At 44.9% G+C, this 22,055-nt stretch overlaps 1 protein-coding gene and 1 long non-coding RNA gene across 6 annotated transcripts in view; one reads left to right on the forward strand and one right to left on the reverse strand.

Annotated features, from left to right (window-relative positions):
• Positions 1–13,689, forward strand: part of LOC115189789 (serine/threonine-protein kinase TBK1-like) — a 45,444-nt gene extending 31,755 nt beyond the window's left edge. The window contains exons 16-20 of the mRNA XM_029748307.1: positions 9,363–9,464; positions 9,709–9,805; positions 11,365–11,468; positions 12,591–12,662; positions 13,522–13,689. Coding sequence (XP_029604167.1) covers positions 9,363–9,464; positions 9,709–9,805; positions 11,365–11,468; positions 12,591–12,662; positions 13,522–13,576 — 430 coding nt within the window. The 3' untranslated portion in view covers positions 13,577–13,689. The remainder of the gene's footprint in view (positions 1–9,362; positions 9,465–9,708; positions 9,806–11,364; positions 11,469–12,590; positions 12,663–13,521) is intronic.
• Positions 13,690–14,771: 1,082 nt separating this feature from the next.
• Positions 14,772–15,270, reverse strand: LOC115189791 (uncharacterized). 5 transcript variants are annotated; one of them, XR_003876997.1, is made up of 4 exons: positions 15,185–15,270; positions 15,050–15,096; positions 14,932–14,998; positions 14,772–14,870 (listed from the first exon to the last, which is right to left on the reverse strand). It is a non-coding gene; the product is annotated as an uncharacterized LOC115189791 (long non-coding RNA). The 5 variants fall into 5 exon arrangements; XR_003876998.1 differs by having other exon boundaries at positions 14,793–14,831; XR_003876995.1 differs by having other exon boundaries at positions 14,772–14,959; positions 15,039–15,096.
• Between the last annotated feature and the right edge of the window lie 6,785 nt (positions 15,271–22,055).

Here is a 22,055-nt window from a genome sequence, read left to right on the forward strand (position 1 = left end):
CATCTAAAGTGAGTAAACTTGGGAGTCACGTGACGATATGGCGTCTGGGTCGTCCCTCGACTATGCAGTTTATTAGACTGCAGATATACTGGCGAGATCAAAGGGGGGTGGAAATACACACAGTGATGCTCTAATTCAACCCATAATATCCAGGGTCTTATTCTGGTCACCTGGTGAACGATGATCGACTACCGTTTGACATGTAAAACTCTGGTTCTGATCCATAATAATCTCATCGTGTAGTTAGTCTACCCGCTCTGTCTGCCCGCTCTGTCTGCCCGCTCTGTCTACCCGCTCTGTGTCTACCCGCTCTGTCTACCCGCTCTGTCTACCCGCTCTGTCTACCCGCTCTGTCTACCCGCTCTGTCTACCCGCTCTGTCTACTCGCTCTGTCTACCCGCTCTGTCTACCCGCTCTGTCTACCCGCTCTGTCTACCCGCTCGGTCTACCTGCTCTGTCTACCCGCTCTGTCTACCTGCTCTGTCTACCCGCTCTGTCTACCCGCTCTGTCTACCTGCTCTGTCTACCTGCTCTGTCTGCCCGCTCTGTGTCTACCCGCTCTGTCTACCTGCTCTGTCTACCCGCTCTGTCTACCCGCTCTGTCTACCCGCTCTGTCTACCTGCTCTGTCTACCCGCTCTGTCTACCTGCTCTGTCTACCCGCTCTGTCTACCTGCTCTGTCTACCTGCTCTGTCTACCTGCTCTGTCTACCCGCTCTGTCTACCCGCTCTGTCTACCCGCTCTGTCTCTACCCGCTCTGTCTCTACCCGCTCTGTCTCTACCCGCTCTGTCTCTGCCCGCTCTGTCTCTGCCCGCTCTGTCTCTGCCCGCTCTGTCTACCCGCTCTGTGTCTACCCGCTCTGTGTCTGCCCGCTCTGTCTGCCCGCTCTGTCTGCCCGCTCTGTCTGCCCGCTCTGTCTGCCCGCTCTGTCTCTGCCCGCTCTGTCTCTGCCCGCTCTGTCTCTACCCGCTCTGTCTACCCGCTCTGTGTCTACCCGCTCTGTGTCTACCCGCTCTGTCTGCCTGCTCTGTGTCTACCCGCTCTGTCTACCCACTCTGTCTACCCGCTCTGTCTCTACCCGCTCTGTCTCTACCCACTCTGTGTCTGCCCGCTCTGTGTCTACCCGCTCTGTCTCTACCCGCTCTGTGTCTACCCGCTCTGTGTCTACCCGCTCTGTCTGCCCGCTCTGTGTCTACCCGCTCTGTGTCTACCCGCTCTGTGTCTACCCGCTCTGTGTCTACCCGCTCTGTGTCTGCCCGCTCTGTGTCTGCCCGCTCTGTGTCTACCCGCTCTGTGTCTACCCGCTCTGTGTCTGCCCGCTCTGTCTCTGCCCGCTCTGTCTACCCGCTCTGTCTACCCGCTCTGTCTGCCCGCTCTGTCTCTGCCCGCTCTGTCTCTACCCGCTCTGTCTACCCGCTCTGTCTCTACCCGCTCTGTGTCTACCCGCTCTGTCTCTACCCGCTCTCTCTGCCCGCTCTGTCTCTGCCCGCTCTGTCTCTGCCCGCTCTGTCTCTGCCCGCTCTGTCTCTACCCGCTCTGTCTCTGCCCGCTCTGTCTACCCGCTCTGTCTACCCGCTCTGTGTCTACCCGCTCTGTCTACCCGCTCTGTCTCTGCCCGCTCTGTCTGCCCGCTCTGTCTCTACCCGCTCTGTCTCTACCCGCTCTGTCTCTACCCGCTCTGTCTACCCGCTCTGTCTCTACCCGCTCTCTGTCTACCCGCTCTGTCTGCCCGCTCTGTCTACCCGCTCTGTCTCTACCCGCTCTGTCTCTCCCCCGCTCTGTCTGCCCGCTCTGTCTACCCGCTCTGTCTACCCGCTCTCTGTCTGCCCGCTCTGTCTACCCGCTCTGTGTCTGCCCGCTCTGTGTCTACCCGCTCTGTCTCTACCCGCTCTGTCTCTACCCGCTCTCTCTACCCGCTCTGTCTCTACCCGCTCTGTCTACCCGCTCTGTCTACCCGCTCTGTCTACCCGCTCTGTCTACCCGCTCTGTCTACCCGCTCTGTCTACCCGCTCTGTCTACCCGCTCTGTGTCTACCCGCTCTGTGTCTACCCGCTCTGTGTCTACCCGCTCTGTCTACCCGCTCTGTCTGCCCGCTCTGTCTCTGCCCGCTCTGTCTCTGCCCGCTCTGTCTCTGCCCGCTCTGTCTCTGCCCGCTCTGTCTACCCGCTCTGTCTCTACCCTCTCTGTCTCTACCCGCTCTGTCTACCCGCTCTGTCTGCCCGCTCTGTCTCTGCCCGCTCTGTCTCTGCCCGCTCTGTCTGCCCGCTCTGTCTGCCCGCTCTGTGTCTGCCCGCTCTGTGTCTGCCCGCTCTGTGTCTACCCGCTCTGTCTCTACCCTCTCTGTGTCTACCCGCTCTGTGTCTACCCGCTCTGTGTCTACCCGCTCTGTGTCTACCCGCTCTGTCTCTACCCGCTCTGTCTCTACCCGCTCTGTCTCTACCCGCTCTGTCTCTACCCGCTCTGTGTCTACCCGCTCTGTGTCTACCCGCTCTGTGTCTGCCCGCTCTGTGTCTGCCCGCTCTGTGTCTACCCGCTCTGTGTCTACCCGCTCTGTCTACCCGCTCTGTCTACCCGCTCTGTCTACCCGCTCTGTCTCTGCCCGCTCTGTCTCTGCCCGCTCTGTGTCTACCCGCTCTGTGTCTACCCGCTCTGTGTCTACCCGCTCTGTCTACCCGCTCTGTCTACCCGCTCTGTCTACCCGCTCTGTCTACCCGCTCTGTCTCTGCCCGCTCTGTGTCTACCCGCTCTGTCTACCCGCTCTGTCTACCCGCTCTGTGTCTACCCGCTCTGTGTCTACCCGCTCTGTGTCTACCCGCTCTGTGTCTACCCGCTCTGCCTACCCGCTCTGCCTACCCGCTCTGTCTACCCGCTCTGTGTCTACCCGCTCTGTGTCTACCCGCTCTGTCTACCCACTCTGTGTCTACCCGCTCTGTCTACCCGCTCTGTCTCTGCCCGCTCTGTCTCTGCCCGCTCTGTGTCTGCCCGCTCTGTGTCTACCCGCTCTGTGTCTACCCGCTCTGTGTCTACCCGCTCTGTGTCTACCCGCTCTGTCTACCCGCTCTGTCTCTACCCGCTCTGCCTACCCGCTCTGTCTACCCCGCTCTGTTCTCTGCCAGCTGCACGCGCCAAGACCAAAATGGGCACTTTCATTATAGAGCGTAAACATTTGTTGCTGACAAATCAAATCCAAGTTTTATTGGTCACATCCACACGGTTAGCAGATGCTAATGGTCAACATCCACACGGTTAGCAGATGCTAATAATGGTCCCATCCAGACACGGTTAGCAGATGCTAATGGTCCATCCACACGGTTAGCAGATGCTAATGGTCACATCCCACGGTTAGCAGATGCTAATTGGTCACATCCACAACGGTTAGCAGATGCTAAATGGTCACATCCACACGGTTAGCAGATGCTAATGGTCACATCCACACGGTTAGCAGATGCTAATGGTCACATCCACACGGTAGCAGATGCTAATGGTCACACTCACACGGTTAGCAGATGCTAATGGTCACCATCCACACGGTTAGCAGATGCTAATGGTCACCTCCACACGGTTAGCAGATGCTAATGGTCACTCCACCACGGTTAGCAGATGCTAATGGTCACCTCCACAACGGTTTAGCATCTGCTAATGGTCACATCCACACGGTTAGCAGATGCTAATGGTCACCTCCACACGGTTAGCAGATGCTAATGGTCACCTCCACACGGTTAGCAGATGCTAATGGTCACCTCCACACGGTTAGCAGATGCTAATGGTCACCCTCCACACGGTTAGCAGATGCTAATGGTCACCTCCACACGGTTAGCAGATGCTAATGGTCACATCCACACGGTTAGCAGATGCTAATGGTCACATCCACACGGTTAGCAGATGCTAATGTACACCTCCACACGGTTTAGCAGATGCTAATGGTCACCATCCACACGGTAGCAGATGCTATGGTCCACCCTCCACACGGTTAGCAGATGCTAATGGTCACCATCCACAACGGTTAGCAGATGCTAATGGTCACCTCCACACGGTTAGCAGATGCTAATGGTCACCTCACACGGTTAGCAGATGCTAATGGTCCACCTCCACACGGTAGCAGATGCTAATGTCACATCCACACGGTTAGCAGATGCTAATGGTCACCTCCACACGGTTAGCAGATGCTAATGGTCACCTCCACACGGTTAGCAGATGCTAATGGTCACCTCCACACGGTTAGCAGATGCTAATGGTCACCTCCACACGGTTAGCAGATGCTAATGGTCACCTCCACACGGTTAGCAGATGCTAATGGTCACCTCCACGGTTAGCAGATGCTAAGGGCACCTCCACACGGTTAGCAGATGCTAATGGTCACCTCCACACGGTTAGCAGATGCTAATGGTCACCTCCACACGGTTAGCAGATGCTAATGGTCACCTCCACACGGTTAGCAGATGCTAATGGTCACCTCCACACGGTTAGCAGATGCTAATGGTCACATCCACACGGTTAGCAGATGCTAATGGTCACATCCACACGGTTAGCAGATGCTAATGTGAGTGTAGCGAAATGCTTGTAGTTTCCGACCGTGCAGTAATATCTAACAAGTAATCTAACCTAACAATTACCTTATACACACAAGTGTAAAGGAATGAATAAGAATATGTACATATAAATATATGGATGAGCGATGGCCGAACAGCATCGGCAAGACAAAACCATCAGTAGAGTTGAAAATGCAATGGAAACCCATTTAACTAGAATTAAACCAGGATGGAAACCCATTTAACTAGAATTAAACCAGGATGGAAACCCATTTAACTAGAATTAAACCAGGATGGAAACCCATATAACTAGAATTAAACCAGGACTGGAAACACCATTTAACTAGAATTAAACCAGGATGGAACCCATTTACTAGAATTAAACCAGGAAGGAAACCCATTTACTAGAATTAACAGGATGGAACCCATTTAACTAGAATTAAACCAGGATGGAAACCCATTTAACTAGAATTAAACCAGGATGGAAACCCATTTAACTAGAATTAAACCAGGATGGAAACCCATTAACTAGAATTAAACCAGGATGGAAACCCATTTAACTAGAATTAAACCAGGATGGAAACCCATTTAACTAGAATTAAACCAGGATGGAAACCCATTTAACTAGAATTAAACCAGGATGGAAACCCATTTAACTAGAATTAAACCAGGATGGAAACCCATTTAACTAGAATTAAACCAGGATGGAAACCCATTTAACTAGAATTAAACCAGGATGGAAACCCATTAACTAGAATTAAACCAGGATGGAAACCCATTTAACTAGAATTAAACCAGGATGGAAACCCATTTAACTAGAATTAAACCAGGATGGAAACCCATTTAACTAGAATTAAACCAGGATGGAAACCCATTTAACTAGAATTAAACCAGGATGGAAACCCATTTAACTAGAATTAAACCAGGATGGAAACCCATTTAACTAGAATTAAAACCAGGATGGAAACCCATTAACTAGAATTAAACCAGGATGGAAACCCATTTAACTAGAATTAAACCAGGATGGAAACCCATTTAACTAGAATTAAACCAGGACGGAAACCCATTTAACTAGAATTAAACCAGGATGGAAACCCATTTAACTAGAATTAAACCAGGATGGAAACCCATTTAACTAGAATTAAACCAGGATGGAAACCCATTTAACTAGAATTAAACCAGGATGGAAACCCATTTAACTAGAATTAAACCAGGATGGAAACCCATTTAACTAGAATTAAACCAGGATGGAAACCCATTTAACTAGAATTAAACCAGGATGGAAACCCATTTAACTAGAATTAAACCAGGATGGAAACCCATTTAACTAGAATTAAACCAGGATGGAAACCCATTTAACTAGAATTAAACCAGGATGGAAACCCATTTAACTAGAATTAAACCAGGATGGAAACCCATTTAACTAGAATTAAACCAGGATGGAAACCCATTTAACTAGAATTAAACCAGGATGGAAACCCATTTAACTAGAATTAAAACCAGGATGGAAACCCATTTAACTAGAATTAAACCAGGATGGAAACCCATTTAACTAGAAATTAAACCAGGATGGAAACCCATATAACTAGAATTAAACCAGGATGGAAACCCATTTAACTAGAATTAAACAGGATGGAAACCCATTTAACTAGAATTAACCAGGATGGAAACCCATTTAACTAGAATTAAACCAGATGGAAACCCATTTAACTAGAATTAAACCAGGATGGAAACCCATTTAACTAGAATTAAACCAGGATGGAAACCCATTTAACTAGAATTAAACCAGGATGGAAACCCATTTAACTAGAATTAAACCAGGATGGAAACCCATTTAACTAGAATAAACCAGGATGGAAACCCATTTACTAGAATTAACCAGGATGAAACCCATTTAACTAGAATAACTCAGGATGGAAACCCATTTAACTAGAATTACTCTCACCCAACATTAGTCCTCTCTATCCATGATGACTAAGAATATAATTCTAACCTGGTTACAGTATAGTAATATTATAATGTTTCTATGGTTACAGTATAGTAATATTATAATGTTTCTATGGTTACAGTATAGTAATATTATAATGTTACAGTATAGTAATATTATAATGTTTCTATGGTTACAGTATAGTAATATTATAATGTTTCTCTGGTTACAGTATAGTAATATTATAATGTTACAGTATAGTAATATTATAGTGTTTCTATGGTTACAGTATAGTAATATAATGTTTCTATGGTTACAGTATAGTAATGTTATAATGTTTCTATGGTTACAGTATAGTAATATTATAATGTTTCTATGGTTAGAGTATAGTAATATTATAATGTTTCTATGGTTACAGTATAGTAATATTATAATGTTTCTATGGTTACAGTATAGTAATATTATAATGTTACAGTATAGTAATATTATAATGTTACAGTATAGTAATATTATAATGTTCCTATGGTTACAGTATAGTAATATTATAATGTTCCTATGGTTACAGTATAGTAATATTATAATGTTTCTATGGTTACAGTATAGTAATATTATAATGTTTCTATGGTTACAGTATAGTAATATTATAATGTTTCTATGGTTACAGTATAGTAATATTATAATGTTACAGTATAGTAATATTATAATGTTTCTATGGTTACAGTATAGTAATATTATAATGTTACAGTATAGTAATATTATAATGGTCCTATGGTTACAGTATAGTAATATTATAATGGTCCTATGGTTACAGTATAGTAATATTATAATGTTTCTATGGTTACAGTATAGTAATATTATAATGTTACAGTATAGTAATATTATAATGTTTCTATGGTTACAGTATAGTAATATTATAATGTTTCTATGGTTACAGTATAGTAATATTATTATGTTTCTATGGTTACAGTATAGTAATATTATAATGTTTCTATGGTTACAGTATAGTAATATTAGGTTTCTCTGGTTACAGTATAGTAATATTATAATGTTTCTATGGTTACAGTATAGTAATATTATGTTTCTATGGTTACAGTATAGTAATATTATAATGTTACAGTATAGTAATATTATAATGTTTCTATGGTTACAGTATAGTAATATTATAATGTTTCTATGGTTACAGTATGGTAATATTATAATGTTTCTATGGTTACAGTATAGTAATATTATAATGTTACAGTATAGTAATATTATAATGTTTCTATGGTTACAGTATAGTAATATTATAATGTTTCTATGGTTACAGTATAGTAATATTATAATGTTTCTATGGTTACAGTATAGTAATATTATAATGTTACAGTATAGTAATATTATAATGTTTCTATGGTTACAGTATAGTAATATTATAATGTTACAGTATAGTAATATTATAATGTTTCTATGGTTACAGTATAGTAATATTATAATGTTTCTATGGTTACAGTATAGTAATATTATAATGTTTCTATGGTTACAGTATAGTAATATTATAATGTTTCTATGGTTACAGTATAGTAATATTATGTTTCTCTGGTTACAGTATAGTAATATTATAATGTTTCTATGGTTACAGTATAGTAATATTATAATGTTTCTATGGTTACAGTATAGTAATATTATAATGTTACAGTATAGTAATATTATAATGTTTCTATGGTTACAGTATAGTAATATTACAATGTTTCTATGGTTACAGTATAGTAATATTATAATGTTTCTATGGTTACAGTATAGTAATATTATGTTTCTATGGTTACAGTATAGTAATATTATAATGTTACAGTATAGTAATATTATGTTTCTATGGTTACAGTATAGTAATATTATAATGTTACAGTATAGTAATATTATAATGTTTCTATGGTTACAGTATAGTAATATTATAATGTTTCAATGGTTACAGTATAGTAATATTATAATGTTTCTATGGTTACAGTATAGTAATATTATAATTTTCCTCTGGATACAGTATAGTAATATTATAATGTTTCTATGGTTACAGTATAGTAATATTATAATGTTTCTAAGGTTCCAGTATAGTAATATTATAATGTTTCTATGGTTACAGTATAGTAATATTACAATGTTTCTATGGTTACAGTATAGTAATATTATAATGTTTTTCTGGTTACAGTATAGTAATATTATAATGTTTCTCTGGTTACAGTATAGTAATATTATAATGTTTCTCTGGTTACAGTATAGTAATATTATAATGTTTCTCTGGTTACAGTATAGTAATATTATAATGTTACAGTATCGTAATATTATAGTGTTTCTATGGTTACAGTATAGTAATATTATAATGTTCCTATGGTTACAGTATAGTAATATTATAATGTTTCTATGGTTACAGTATAGTAATATTATGTTTCTCTGGTTACAGTATAGTAATATTATAATGTTTCTATGGTTACAGTATAGTAATATTATAATGTTCCTATGGTTACAGTATAGTAATATTATAATGTTTCTATGGTTACAGTATAGTAATATTATGTTTCTCTGGTTACAGTATAGTAATATTATAATGTTTCTATGGTTACAGTATAGTAATATTATGTTTCTCTGGTTACAGTATAGTAATATTGTAATGTTCCTATGGTTACAGTATAGTAATATTATGTTTCTCTGGTTACAGTATAGTAATATTATAATGTTTCTATGGTTACAGTATAGTAATATTATAATGTTTCTATGGTTACAGTTTAGTAATATTATGTTTCTATGGTTACAGTATAGTAATATTATAATGTTTCTATGGTTACAGTATAGTAATATTTTAATGTTACTATGGTTACAGTATAGTAATATTATAATGTTTCTATGGTTACAGTATAGTAATATTATGTTCCTCTACCAGACAGAAGCTGGTGTTCCATGCCACCAAGGCCAGGTCTCTGTTTACAGAGGAGTGTGCAATGAAGTATCGCCTCTTCATCTCTAAGAGCGAGGAGTGGATGAGGTAAGTTTCCTGTTAAGGAAGGAAGGAAGGAAGGAAGGTAGGTAATCAGATGAGGTCAGTGTGTAATGTGGATATCAGATGAGGTAAGTTTCCTGTAGATGAAGGTAGGTGTGTGTGTGTGTGTGTGTGTGTGTGTGTGTGTGTGTGTGTGTGTGTGTGTGTGTGTGTGTGTGTCAATAGTGTGTGTGTGTGTGTCAATAGTGTGTGTGTGTGTCAATAGTGTGTGTTTATCTCCCCTGTACAGGAAGGTGCATCACGTGAGGAAGCAGCTGATTGGTCTAACCAGCCAATTCAACAGCGTGGAGAAAGAGGTTTCCATGGTGATGGAGAGAGTTATTAAGGTCAGAACACACACACACACACACACACACACACACACCTTACTAAACACTGAAGTAAACAGGAGGTTTCCTCCACTAAGTTGAGGGATGGAGCAGGGGGAGGGAGAGAGAGGAGGGGATGGCCCGTTGTTTTATCTGTGGGGGCAGGTTGGGATGCCCTTAATTATAGACTGGCCCGTTGTTTTATCTGTGGGGGCAGGTTGGGATTCCCTTAATTATAGACTGGCCCGTTGTTTTATCTGTGGGGGCAGGTTGGGATTCCCTTAATTATAGACTGGCCCGTTGTTTTATCTGTGGGGGCAGGTTGGGATTCCCTTAATTATAGACTGGCCCGTTGTTTTATCTGTGGGGGCAGGTTGGGATTCCCTTAATTATAGACTGGCCCGTTGTTTTATGTTCGTCTGTGGGGGCAGGTTGGGATTCCCTTAATTATTGACTGGCGTGACTGGCCCGTTGTTTTATGTCAGTCTGTGGGGGCAGGTTGGGATTCCCTTAATTATAGACTGGCGTGACTGGCCCGTTGTTTTATGTTCGTCTGTGGGGGCAGGTTGGGATTCCCTTAATTATAGACTGGTGTGACTGGCCCGTTGTTTTATGTTAGTCTGTGGGGGCAGGTTTGGATTCCCTTAATTATAGACTGGCCCGTTGTTTTATGTTAGTCTGTGGGGGCAGGTTGGGATTCCCTTAATTATAGACTGGCTTGACCATAGTACGGACTGATTGAAGATCAATTCAAATCTCCCATCATATCTAAGCCAATATGACACCAATGTCGATTCAACATTGGAGGTCCACAACACAATCCCCGCCTTTAGCATTTCACTGATGTGCTACCGTTTGTTAGCATTTCTGTCTGTTAAGAACCCCTGATGTGCTACCGTTTGTTAGCATTTCTGTCCATTAAGAACCACTGATGTGCTACCGTTTGGTAGCATTTCTGTCCATTAAGAACCACCGATGTGCTACCGTTTGTTAGCATTTCTGTCCGTTAAGAACCCCTGATGTGCTACCGTTTGTTAGCATTTCTGTCCATTAAGAACCCCTGATGTGCTACCGTTTGGTAGCATTTCTGTCCATTAAGAACCACTGATGTGCTACCGTTTGGTAGCATTTCTGTCCATTAAGAACCACCGATGTGCTACCGTTTGTTAGCATTTCTGACCGTGCTAACATGGTTTCAGACTAATCTCAGAGTTATAAAACCAGGTCCAACAACTCGGCTAAATGCAGGACCAGTCAACGGTTTGGACACACCGACTCATTCAAGGGTTTTTCTTTATTTTTACTATTTTCTACATTGTAGAATAATAGTGAAGACATCAAAAACTATTAAATAACTCATATGGAATCATGTAGTAACCAAAAAAGTGTTAAACAAATCAAAAAATATTTTATATTTTTGATTCTTGAAAGTAGTCACCTTTTGCCTTGATGACAGCTTTGCATGGGTGGAGTAGATATTATGTTGCATGAATGTATTTTTCAGCTTCAGAACAATACCTTTTCTCCCTTTAAATATGGTTTTTAGGTTTTAATATCCATGTTTGTGTGTATTGTAGCTACAGGAGCAGTTACCTGGGAAGGTGCTACCTCTGGCGTCCAGTGGTATGGTGAAACCGCAAGCCTACCTCAGCCAGAGCACCTTGGTAGAGATGACCCTGGGGTGAGTTACTGTCTCTGACCCCTGACCCTTAACCCCTGACCTTACCTCAGCCAGAGCACCCTGGTAGAGATGACCCTGGGGTGAGTTACCGTCCCTAACCCTTGACCCCTGACCTTACCTCAGCCAGAGCACCTTGGTAGAGATGACCCTGGGGTGAGTTACCGTCCCTAACCGTTAACCCTTAACCCTTGACCCCTGACCTTACCTCAGCCAGATCACCTTGGTAGAGATGACCCTGGGGTGAGTTACCGTCCCTAACCCTTGACCCCTGACCTTACCTCAGTCAGATCACCCTGGTAGAGATGACCCTGGGGTGAGTTACTGTCCCTAACCGTTAACCCTTAACCCTTGACCTTACCTCAGCCAGATAACCCCTGTAGAGATGACCCTGGGGTTAGTTACTGTCCCTAACCCTTAACCCTTAACCCCTGACCTTACCAATAGTCCACCATCTCAGTGACAGTGTCCAGTGTTAACCAATGGGACGATAGTCCACCCTCTCAGTGACAGTGTCAACCAATGGGATGATATTCCACCTTCTCAGTGACAGTGTCCAGTGTTAACCAGTGGGACGATAGTCCACCATCTCAGTGACAGTGTCCAGTGTTAACCAGTGGGACGATAGTCCACCCTCTCAGTGACAGTGTCCAGTGTTAACCAGTGGGACGATAGTCCACCATCTCAGTGACAGTGTCCAGTGTTAACTCTCAGTGACAGTGTCCAGTGTTAACCAATGGGACGATAGTCCACCATCTCAGTGACAGTGTCCAGTGTTAACCAGTGGGACGATAGTCCACCATCTCAGTGACAGTGTCCAGTGTTAACTCTCAGTGACAGTGTCCAGTGTTAACCAGTGGGATGATAGTCCACCATCTCAGTGACAGTGTCCAGTGTTAACTCTCAGTGACAGTGTCCAGTGTTAACCAGTGGGACGATAGTCCCACCATCTCAGTGACAGTGTCCAGTGTTAACTCTCAGTGACAGTGTCCAGTGTTAACTCTCAGTGACAGTGTCAACTCTCAGTGACAGTGTCCAGTGTTAACTCTCAGTGACAGTGTCCAGTGTTAACTCTCAGTGACAGTGTCCAGTGTTAACTCTCTCCATCCTTTCTGTGATTTCCAGGATGAAGAAGCTGAAGGAAGAGATGGAGGGGGTAGTAAAGGAGTTGGCGGAGAACAACCACTTCCTGGAGAGGTGAGGACTGGCTACACGGAGCACTTCCTGTCAGATCGTTATCACTACCCCTTGATAAGACATATGAAGGCCTCCTACTTCCTGTCAGATCATTATCACTATGAAGGCCTCCTACTTCCTGTCAGATCATTATCACTATGAAGGCTTCCTACTTCCTGTCAGATCGTTATCACTACCCCTGATAAGACATATGAAGGCCTCCTACTTCCTGTCAGATCAGCTGTTTGGTCCTTCCTGTCAGATCAGCTGTTTGGTCCTTCCTGTCAGATCAGCTGTTTGGTGCTTCCTGTCAGATCTGCTGTTTGGTCCTTCCTGTCAGATCAGCTGTTTGGTCCTTCCTGTCAGATCAGCTGTTTGGTACTTCCTGTCAGATCAGCTGTTTGGTCCTTCCTGTCAGATCAGCTGTTTGGTACTTCCTGTCAGATCAGCTGTTTGGTCCTTCCTGTCAGATCAGCTGTTTGGTGCTTCCTGTCAGACCAGCTGTTTGGTACTTCCTGTCAGATCAGCTGTTTGGTCCTTCCTGTCAGATCAGCTGTTTGGTCCTTCCTGTCAGATCAGCTGTTTGGTGCTTCCTGTCAGACCAGCTGTTTGGTACTTCCTGTCAGATCAGCTGTTTGGTCCTTCCTGTCAGATCAGCTGTTTGGTACTTCCTGTCAGATCGGCTGTTTGGTCCTTCCTGTCAGATCAGCTGTTTGGTTCTTCCTGTCAGATCAGCTGTTTGGTACTTCCTGTCAGATCAGCTGTTTGGTCCTTCCTGTCAGATCAGCTGTTTGGTATTTCCTGTCAGATCAGCTGTTTGGTATTTCCTGTCAGATCAGCTTCTGTTGATATAATATTGTCTGATGTTTTTGTTTTCCAGGTTTGGCTCTTTGACGTCATTGGATGGAGGAATGAGAAGTGTGGACCGTATCTGAGACCATGTGGCCCCTCACCCCTACACCCTCACCCCTACACCCTCACCCCTACACCCCTAACCCCTACACCCTCACCCCTACACCCTCACCCCTACACCCTCACCCCTAAACCCTCACCCCTACACCCTCACCCCTACACCCTCACCCCTACACCCTCACCCCTACACCCTCACCCCTAAACCCTCACCCCTAAACCCTCATCCCTAAACCCTCACCCTTAAACCCTCACCCCTAAACCCTCACCCCTACACCCACCCTCACCCCCTACACCCCTCACCCCTACACCCTCACCCCTACACCCTTAACCCCTACACCCTTAACCCCTACACCCTCAACCCCTACACCCTCACCCCTACACCCTCACCTAACCTTCATACCCACCCTACACCCTCACCCAACCTCCATACCCACCCTACATCCTCACCCTACACCCTCACCTAACCTTCATACCCACCCCAAACCCTCACCCCTCGACTCTCACCCATCCTCCATACCACCCTAAACCCTCACCTAACCTCCATACCCCCCCTACACCCCTCACCCCTCGACTCTCACCCATCCTCCATACCCACCCTATACCGTCACCCCCTGACTCTCACCCCACCCTAAACCCCCACCTCAATCCACTATCTAGACCAGGGGTCTCCAGCGTTTTCTAGCATGAGAGCTGCCTTCAAACAGACCCGTTGTTCTCCTCTCCCTCCAACTCTTCCCCGGGTCCTTAGTGTACGAGAGACAGTAATACACCATGTTTTCTGTTGATATACCTGGTAAAACAATGGTTAATATACACTGGGGGGGGGACCCTATAAAATCTGAGATGTTTTCTGTTCTCCTAAATCATGTTTTCACATTTAATTTGAGATGTATTTCGTTTTTACTCTCCAAACTGCATGTTCTGAGTCCATGTCGATGTTTAAATCACATCAGAATAAACTATTTCTAGGTTTGGAAGTGAACAGACACGTTTAGATTTTGGAGTGAAATTTAATTCCCTTTAATGACCCCTACCTGACCCCTACCTGACCCCTACCTGACCCCTACCTGACCCCATGACCCCTACCTGACCCCTACCTGACCCCATGACCCCTACCTGACCCCATGAACCCTACCTGACCCCTACCTGACCCCTACCTGACCCCTACCTGACCCCTAGCTGACCCCTACCTGACCCCTAGCTGACCCCTAGCTGACCCCGACCTGACCCCTAGCTGACCCCTACCTGACCCCTAGCTGACCCCTACCTGACCCCTACCTGACCCCACCAGTCTACAGTCTAGACCCTGACCCCTACCTGACCCCTACCTGACCCCACCAGTCTACAGTCTAGACCCTGACCCCTACCTGACCCCTACCTGACCCCACCAGTCTACAGTCTAGACCCTGACCCCACCAGTCTACAGTCTAGACCCTGACCCCTACCTGACCCCCACCAGTCTACAGTCTAGACCCTGACCCTTACCTGACCCCTACCTGACCCCATGACCCCTACCTGACCCCACCAGTCTACAGTCTAGACCCTGACCCCTACCTGACCCCATGACCCCACCAGTCTACAGTCTAGACCCTGACCCCTACCTGACTCCATGACCCCTACCTGACCCCTACCTGACCCCACCAGTCTACAGTCTAGACCCTGACCCCTAGCTGACCCCACCAGTCTACAGTCTAGACCCTGACCCCTACCTGACCCCTAGCTGACCCCATGACCCCTAGCTGACCCCACCAGTCTACAGTCTGAACCCTGCAGAGAAAGGAGAATATTCCCTCAGCTTGCCAGTGGTATATTATCCTGTGTATATAAATGTGTGCTTCATGTTGTAAATAGTCTGAGTCTATAATGTGTATTTTCTCTCCAAACTGGCAACTTCTGTTAGAGACTAAAGAGATGAAATGTCTCCAAACTGGCAACATCTGTTAGAGACTAAAGAGATGAAATGTCTCCAAACTGGCAACTTCTGTTAGAGACTAAAGAGATGAAATGTCTCCAAACTGGCAACTTCTGTTAGAGACTAAAGAGATGAAATGTCTCCAAACTGGCAACTTCTGTTAGAGACTAAAGAGATGAAATGTCTCCAAACTGGCAACATCTGTTAGAGACTAAAGAGATGAAATGTCCTTCAGGAATCAGTAGTTATTGCTACTAAACTGTCCCAAAATGGCTTCCTGTTTCCTTTCTAGTGCGCTACCTACCCATTGGGCTCTGGTCAGAAGTAGTGCACTATGAGGGGAATAGGGCGTAATTTGGGACGCCCTCCTCTGTGTTGCTGTAGTGCACTATGAGGGGAATAGGGGGTAATTTGGGAGGCCCTCCTCTGTGTTGCTGTAGTGCACTATGAGGGGAATAGGGGGTAATTTGGGACGCCCTCCTCTGTGTTGCTGTAGTGCACTATAAGGGGAATAGGGGGTAATTTGGGACGCCCTCCTCTGTGTTGCTGTAGTGCACTATGAGGGGAATAGGGGGTAATTTGGGAGGCCCTCCTCTGTGTTGCTGTAGTGCACTATGAGGGGAATAGGGGGTAATTTGGGAGGCCCTCCTCTGTGTTGCTGTAGTGCACTATGAGGGGAATAGGGGGTAATTTGGGAGGCCCTCCTCTGTGTTGCTTTAGTTTCATTTAGTCTGCAGACCTTTTTTTTTTACTTCCTGTTTTGTTATCATCTCTGTATGTCTAACAGGCTCAAATTATAATTGTTTTTCTTTTTAAAATTAAATTCCTAGTGTCCTTTAAATTGTATTTCTTATTTGAAATAACCCAAAATGACTACTGTCTTTTGTTTGCACAAATGAAGTGCGTTTCTTCTGTTTTATGCATTTTATGGGTTTATTTTAACCATCTTTATACATTGAGTTTTGATTGTATGAACCAACAGGCTTAATGAGGTGAACGATGGAGAAACTCAAACCATCTCTCTCTTCCTTCCGCTGTATAAAGGCTCTGACCTCTTGGTGTTTGTTAATCATCACCATGCAGAAGGGAAATTGAAATGTTTTGGAGATAAAAAAGCTGTAAATAAAAACAGACCATCAAACATTGTTTCACCTTCTAGAGAGTGTTGCAGCGACCTCCTCCTTCCTGTCATAACAGGAAGTGGGGACTACACATCAGGGTCATTGATCCTCATAACAGGCGGTGGGGACTACACATCAGGGTAATTGATCCTCATAACAGGAAGTGAGGACGACACATCAGGGTCATTGATCCTCATAACAGGAAGTGGGGACGACACATCAGGGTCATTGATCCTCATAACAGGAAGTGGTGGGGACTACACATCAGGGTCATTGATCCTCATAACAGGAAGTGGAGACGACACATCAGGGTCATTGATCCTCATAACAGGAAGTGGAGACTACACATCAGGGTCATTGATCCTCATAACAGGAAGTGGAGACGACACATCAGGGTCATTGATCCTCATAACAGGTGGTGGTGGGGACTACACATCAGGGTCATTGATCCTCATAACAGGTCACCTGTGTTCCCATAAGGCACTCTGTTCCCTATAGAGGCCTATGGCCCCCGTCATGCCAAATAACGCCCCCCCCCCTATGGCCCCGTCATGCCAATAACGCCCCCCTCTATGGCCCCCTGCATGCCAATAAATGCCCCCCCCCTCTAGGGCCCCCGTCATGGCCAAATAACGCCCCCCCCCCTCTATGGCCCCCGTCATGCCAAATAACGCCCCCCCCCTCTATGGCCCCCGTCATGCCAAATAAACGCCCCCCCTCTGTGGCCCCCCGTCAATGCCAATAACGCCCCCCTCTATGGCCCCCGTCATGCCAAATAACGCCCCCCCCTCTATGGCCCCCGTCATGCCAAATAATGCCCCCCCTCTATTGGCCCCCCCTCTATGGCCCCCCGTCATGCCAAATAACGCCCCCCGCTATGGCCCCCCGTCATGCCAAATAATGCCCCCCTCTATGGCCCCCATCGTCATGCCAAATAACGCCCCCCGCTATGGGCCCCCCGTCATGCCAAATAAACGCCCCCCTCTATGGCCCCCGTCATGCCAAATAATGCCCCCCCTCTATGGCCCCCGTCATGCCAAATAACGCCCCCCGTCATGCCAAATAATGCCCCCCCTCTATGGCCCCCGTCATGCCAAATAACGCCCCCCTCTATGCCCCCGTCATGCCAATATAACGCCCCCTCTATGGCCCCCCGTCATGCCAAATAACGCCCCCCTCTATGGCCCCCGTCATGCCAAATAATGCCCCCCCCCTCTATGTCACAATGGGATTCAATAAACCTTTAGCTCCGTTGCCATATCAACGGAGTGATGAGGTAATGATTCCTTGCAGCCTAAATTATGTTTTCGTCGTCGCTCTGCAAACAAGGCTGATTTCCAGCGACAATTTCGCCGTTTTAAAACAAGTGGTTGTTTTAGCTCATAAAAGGAAAATATTAATTCTAACTACTGTTTTGGTAACTTTGTTAACATGAAATCCATGTCTTAAAAACGTTGTAATCGTTTCGGGAAATGGTAAAGAAAACCTTGACACATTAAAGTTACCTGACAGATCAGGAAGTCAGATAATTTCCACCTCCATTCATATGCAAATCCGTTTGATTCGTACACTGGCTTTGTCTGTCCTGTTTTATTGATCCCACATCTACAACTGAAATAATATACTTTCACACTTTCTTTATCATATCTGCATAGTCACTTTAACCATATCTACATACTACCTCAATCAGCCTGACTAACCGCTGTCTGTGTAGAGCCTCTCTACTGCTACTCTCTGTTCATCAGGTCTACTACACCTGTTGTATTCAGCATTTCACTGTGAGGTCTACTACACCTGTTGTATTCAGCATTTCACTGTGAGGTCTACTACACCTGTTGTATTCAGCATTTCACTGTAAGGTCTACTACACCTGTTTGTATTCAAGCATTTCACTGTGAGGTCTACTACAACCTGTTGTATTCAGCATTTCACTGTAAGAGTCTACTACACCTTTGTATTCAGTCATTCCACTGTGAGGTCAGCATTCACTGTGAGGTCTACTACACCTGTTGTATTCAGCAGCATTTCACTGTAGGTCTACTACACCTGTTGTATTCAGCATTTCACTGTGAGGTCTACTACACCTGTTGTATTCAGCATTTCACTGTGAAGGTCTAACTACACCTGTTGTATTCAGCATTTCACTGTAGAGGTCTACTACACCTGTTGTATTCAAAGGCATTTCACTGTGAAGGTCTACTACACCTGTTGTATTCAGCATTTCACTGTGAGGTCTACTACAACCTGTTGTATTCAGCATTTTCACTGTGAGGTCTACTACACCTGTTGTATTCAGCATTTCACTGTGAGGTCTACTACACCTGTTGTATTCAGCATTTCACGGTAAGGTCTACTACACCTGTTGTATTCAGCATTTCACTGTGAGGTCTACTACACCTGTTGTATTCAGCATTTCACTGTGAGGTCTACTACAACCTGTTGTATTCAGCATTTCACTGTGAGGTCTACTACACCTGTTGTATTCAGCATTTCACTGTGAGGTCTACTACACCTGTTGTATTCAGCATTTCACTGTGAGGTCTACTACACCTGTTGTATTCAGCATTTCACTGTAGGTCTACTACACCTGTTGTATTCAGCATTTCACTGTGAGGGTCTACTACACCTGTTGTATTCCAGCATTTCACTGTGAGGTCTACTACAACCCTGTTGTATTCAGCATTCTTCACTGTGAGGTCTACTACACCTGTTGTATCAGCATTTCACTGTAAGGTCTACACCTGTTGTCATCATTTCACTGTAAGGTCTACTACACCTGTTGTATTCAGCATTTCACTGTGAGGTCTACTACACCTGTTTGTATTCAGCATTTCACTGTAAGGTCTACTACACCTGTTGTATTCAGCATTTCACTGTAAGGTCTACTACACCTGTTGTATTCAGCATTTCACTGTGAGGTCTACTACACCTGTTGTATTCGGCCCACGTGACAAATAAACTTTGATTTGATTTCAGTCGTCCTCTATCAGGATGCATTTTGTTATATCTCACATAGCTCGTTAGCACCCCCTTGTGGTTGAATATATATATATATATATATATATATCTATTGTAGGTCCCAAGATATACGTGGAACAAATAAATACCATCAAAGGATAATTTACAACAATGAACACCGTATGAAACAGCTGTGAAAACCAACCTGACAAAAATGTAAGATTTTAATACATAAATTGATCGTTTTTTTTTGGTACAGTTGTGTCATTAATTTATTTCTACAGATTTTTTTTTGGGGGGGGGGACACTCACATGGCAATCAGAATGAAATAGTTTAATTCTGGCATGTGGGAATAAAGAAGTGGGTGTTGTGTGGGTTTGGGAGGTTCTGCCTTGTCACGTGTTCTCAACAGGCAGCCAGTCTCAGAAAAGGGGGGGACTTGAAGACAGAGACTGTGAAGACCAGCCGCCGCTGCTCTCTTTGTTCCGAGTGTTTGTGTTTTTTTAGTTCATCTGTGTATCTCACATATTATGTTCCCAGTTTGATTCGGTTAACAGATATTATGTTCCCAGTTTGATACGGCTAACAGATATTATGTTCCCAGTATGATACGGCTAACAGATATTATGTTCCCAGTTTGATACGGCTAGCGAACTGCATTATTAGATAATGACAACAGGACAATACAGTAGGGTGTCGACGACGTAATAGATGGAGGAGGAGACGGGACGAGATGAAGGGGGCAGATTGTTGGGCGATCGGACGTCACTAGATGCAGATTTGTCGCGACGGAGAGGATAGAGATAGAGAGAGAGAGAGAGGAGAGAGAGAGAGAGAGAGAGAGAGGAGAGAGATAGAGAGAGAGAGAGAGAGAGAGAGAGACAGAGAGATAGAGAGAGAAGAGAGATAGACAGAGACAGAGACAGAGACAGAGACAGAGACGAGAGAGAGGAGAGAGAGAGAGAGAGATAGAGAGAGAGAGAGAGCGAGTTGAAGGATGAGGAAAGAGTCCAGAATCAAGAGTATGCTTGTGTCATACGTTTGCAGTTTTCTATATTTTATACGATACTGACAACAAATATTTGATCATATTGAACTCTGCTGTAGTCAAAATAAAGCAACCATTTAAAAAACAAAACTATTTATTAATGCAAAATGTGATCGTGTGTCATAGCAAAACAACTTTGATGGGCTTCAACTCCGGCGACGACGGTCTGCACCCTCTCAAACTGACCCCATGACCCCTACCTGACCCCTAGCTGACCCCCTGACCCCTAGCTGACCCCCACCAGTCTACAGTCTTCACCCTCTCAAACTTCTGGCGCCCCACGGTCTTCACCCTCTCAAACTTCTGGCGACGGCAGTCTTCACCCTCTCAAACTTCTGGTAGGCTAGACAGGGTACCAATAGGACATTCATCAAAAATCATAATCATTTCAGATATTAATAATAACCTTTTTGTAAATGTTATTTCACGCTGTCCACATCCTTGACAATCCCAAGCCAGAAGAAGCGAAGGTTGATTTTGGAAATCGTGCACCTTCACACTGAATGTCCAGCATGCATCTCTGTCAGCACGGCCTCTTCCTCCTCCTCCTCTCCCTCTCCTCCTTATTGCCCCGTGCTATATTGGTATATACTACCCCCCTGGCCTTATTGCCCCGGGCTATAATTGGTTATATACTACCCCCCTGGGCCTTATTGCCCCGTGCTATATTGGTTATATACTACCCCCTGGGTCTTATTGCCCCGTGCTATATTGGTTATATACTACCCCTCCTGGGCCTTATTGCCCGGTACTATATTGGTTATTATACTACCCCCCCCCCTGGGCCTTATTGCCCCGTGCTATATTGGTTATTACTACCCCCCTGGGCCTATTGCCCGTGCTATATTGGTTATATATACCCCCTCTGGGCCTTATTGCCCCGTGCTATATTGGTTATATACTACCCCCCTGGGCCTTATGCCCCGTGCTATATTGGTTATATACTACCCCCTTGGGCCTTATTGCCCCGTGCTATATTGGTTATATACTACCCCCCTTGGGCCTTATTGCCCCGTGCTATATTGGTTATATACTGCCCCGTGCTATATTGGTTATATACTACCCCCCTGGGCCTTATTGCCCCGTGCTATATTGGTTATATACTACCCCCCTGGGCCTTATTGCCCCGTGCTATATTGGTTATATACTACCCCCCCTGGGCCTTATTGCCCCGTGCTATATTGGTTATATACTACCCCCCTGGGCCTTATTGCCCCGTGCTATATTGATTATATACTACCCCCTGGGCCTTATTGCCCCGTGCTATATTGATTATATACTACCCCCTGGGACTTATTGCCCCGTGCTATATTGGTTATATACTACCCCCCCCCCGAACCTTATTGCCCCGTGCTATATTGGTTATATACTACCCCCCCGGCCTTATTGCCCCGTGCTATATTGGTTATAACTACCCCCCCTGGGCCTTATTGCCCCTGCTATATTGGTTATATACTACCCC

This window comes from Salmo trutta, unplaced genomic scaffold (genome assembly GCF_901001165.1).
Source record: "Salmo trutta unplaced genomic scaffold, fSalTru1.1, whole genome shotgun sequence".
In the NCBI taxonomy this organism is placed as follows: domain Eukaryota; kingdom Metazoa; phylum Chordata; class Actinopteri; order Salmoniformes; family Salmonidae; genus Salmo; species Salmo trutta.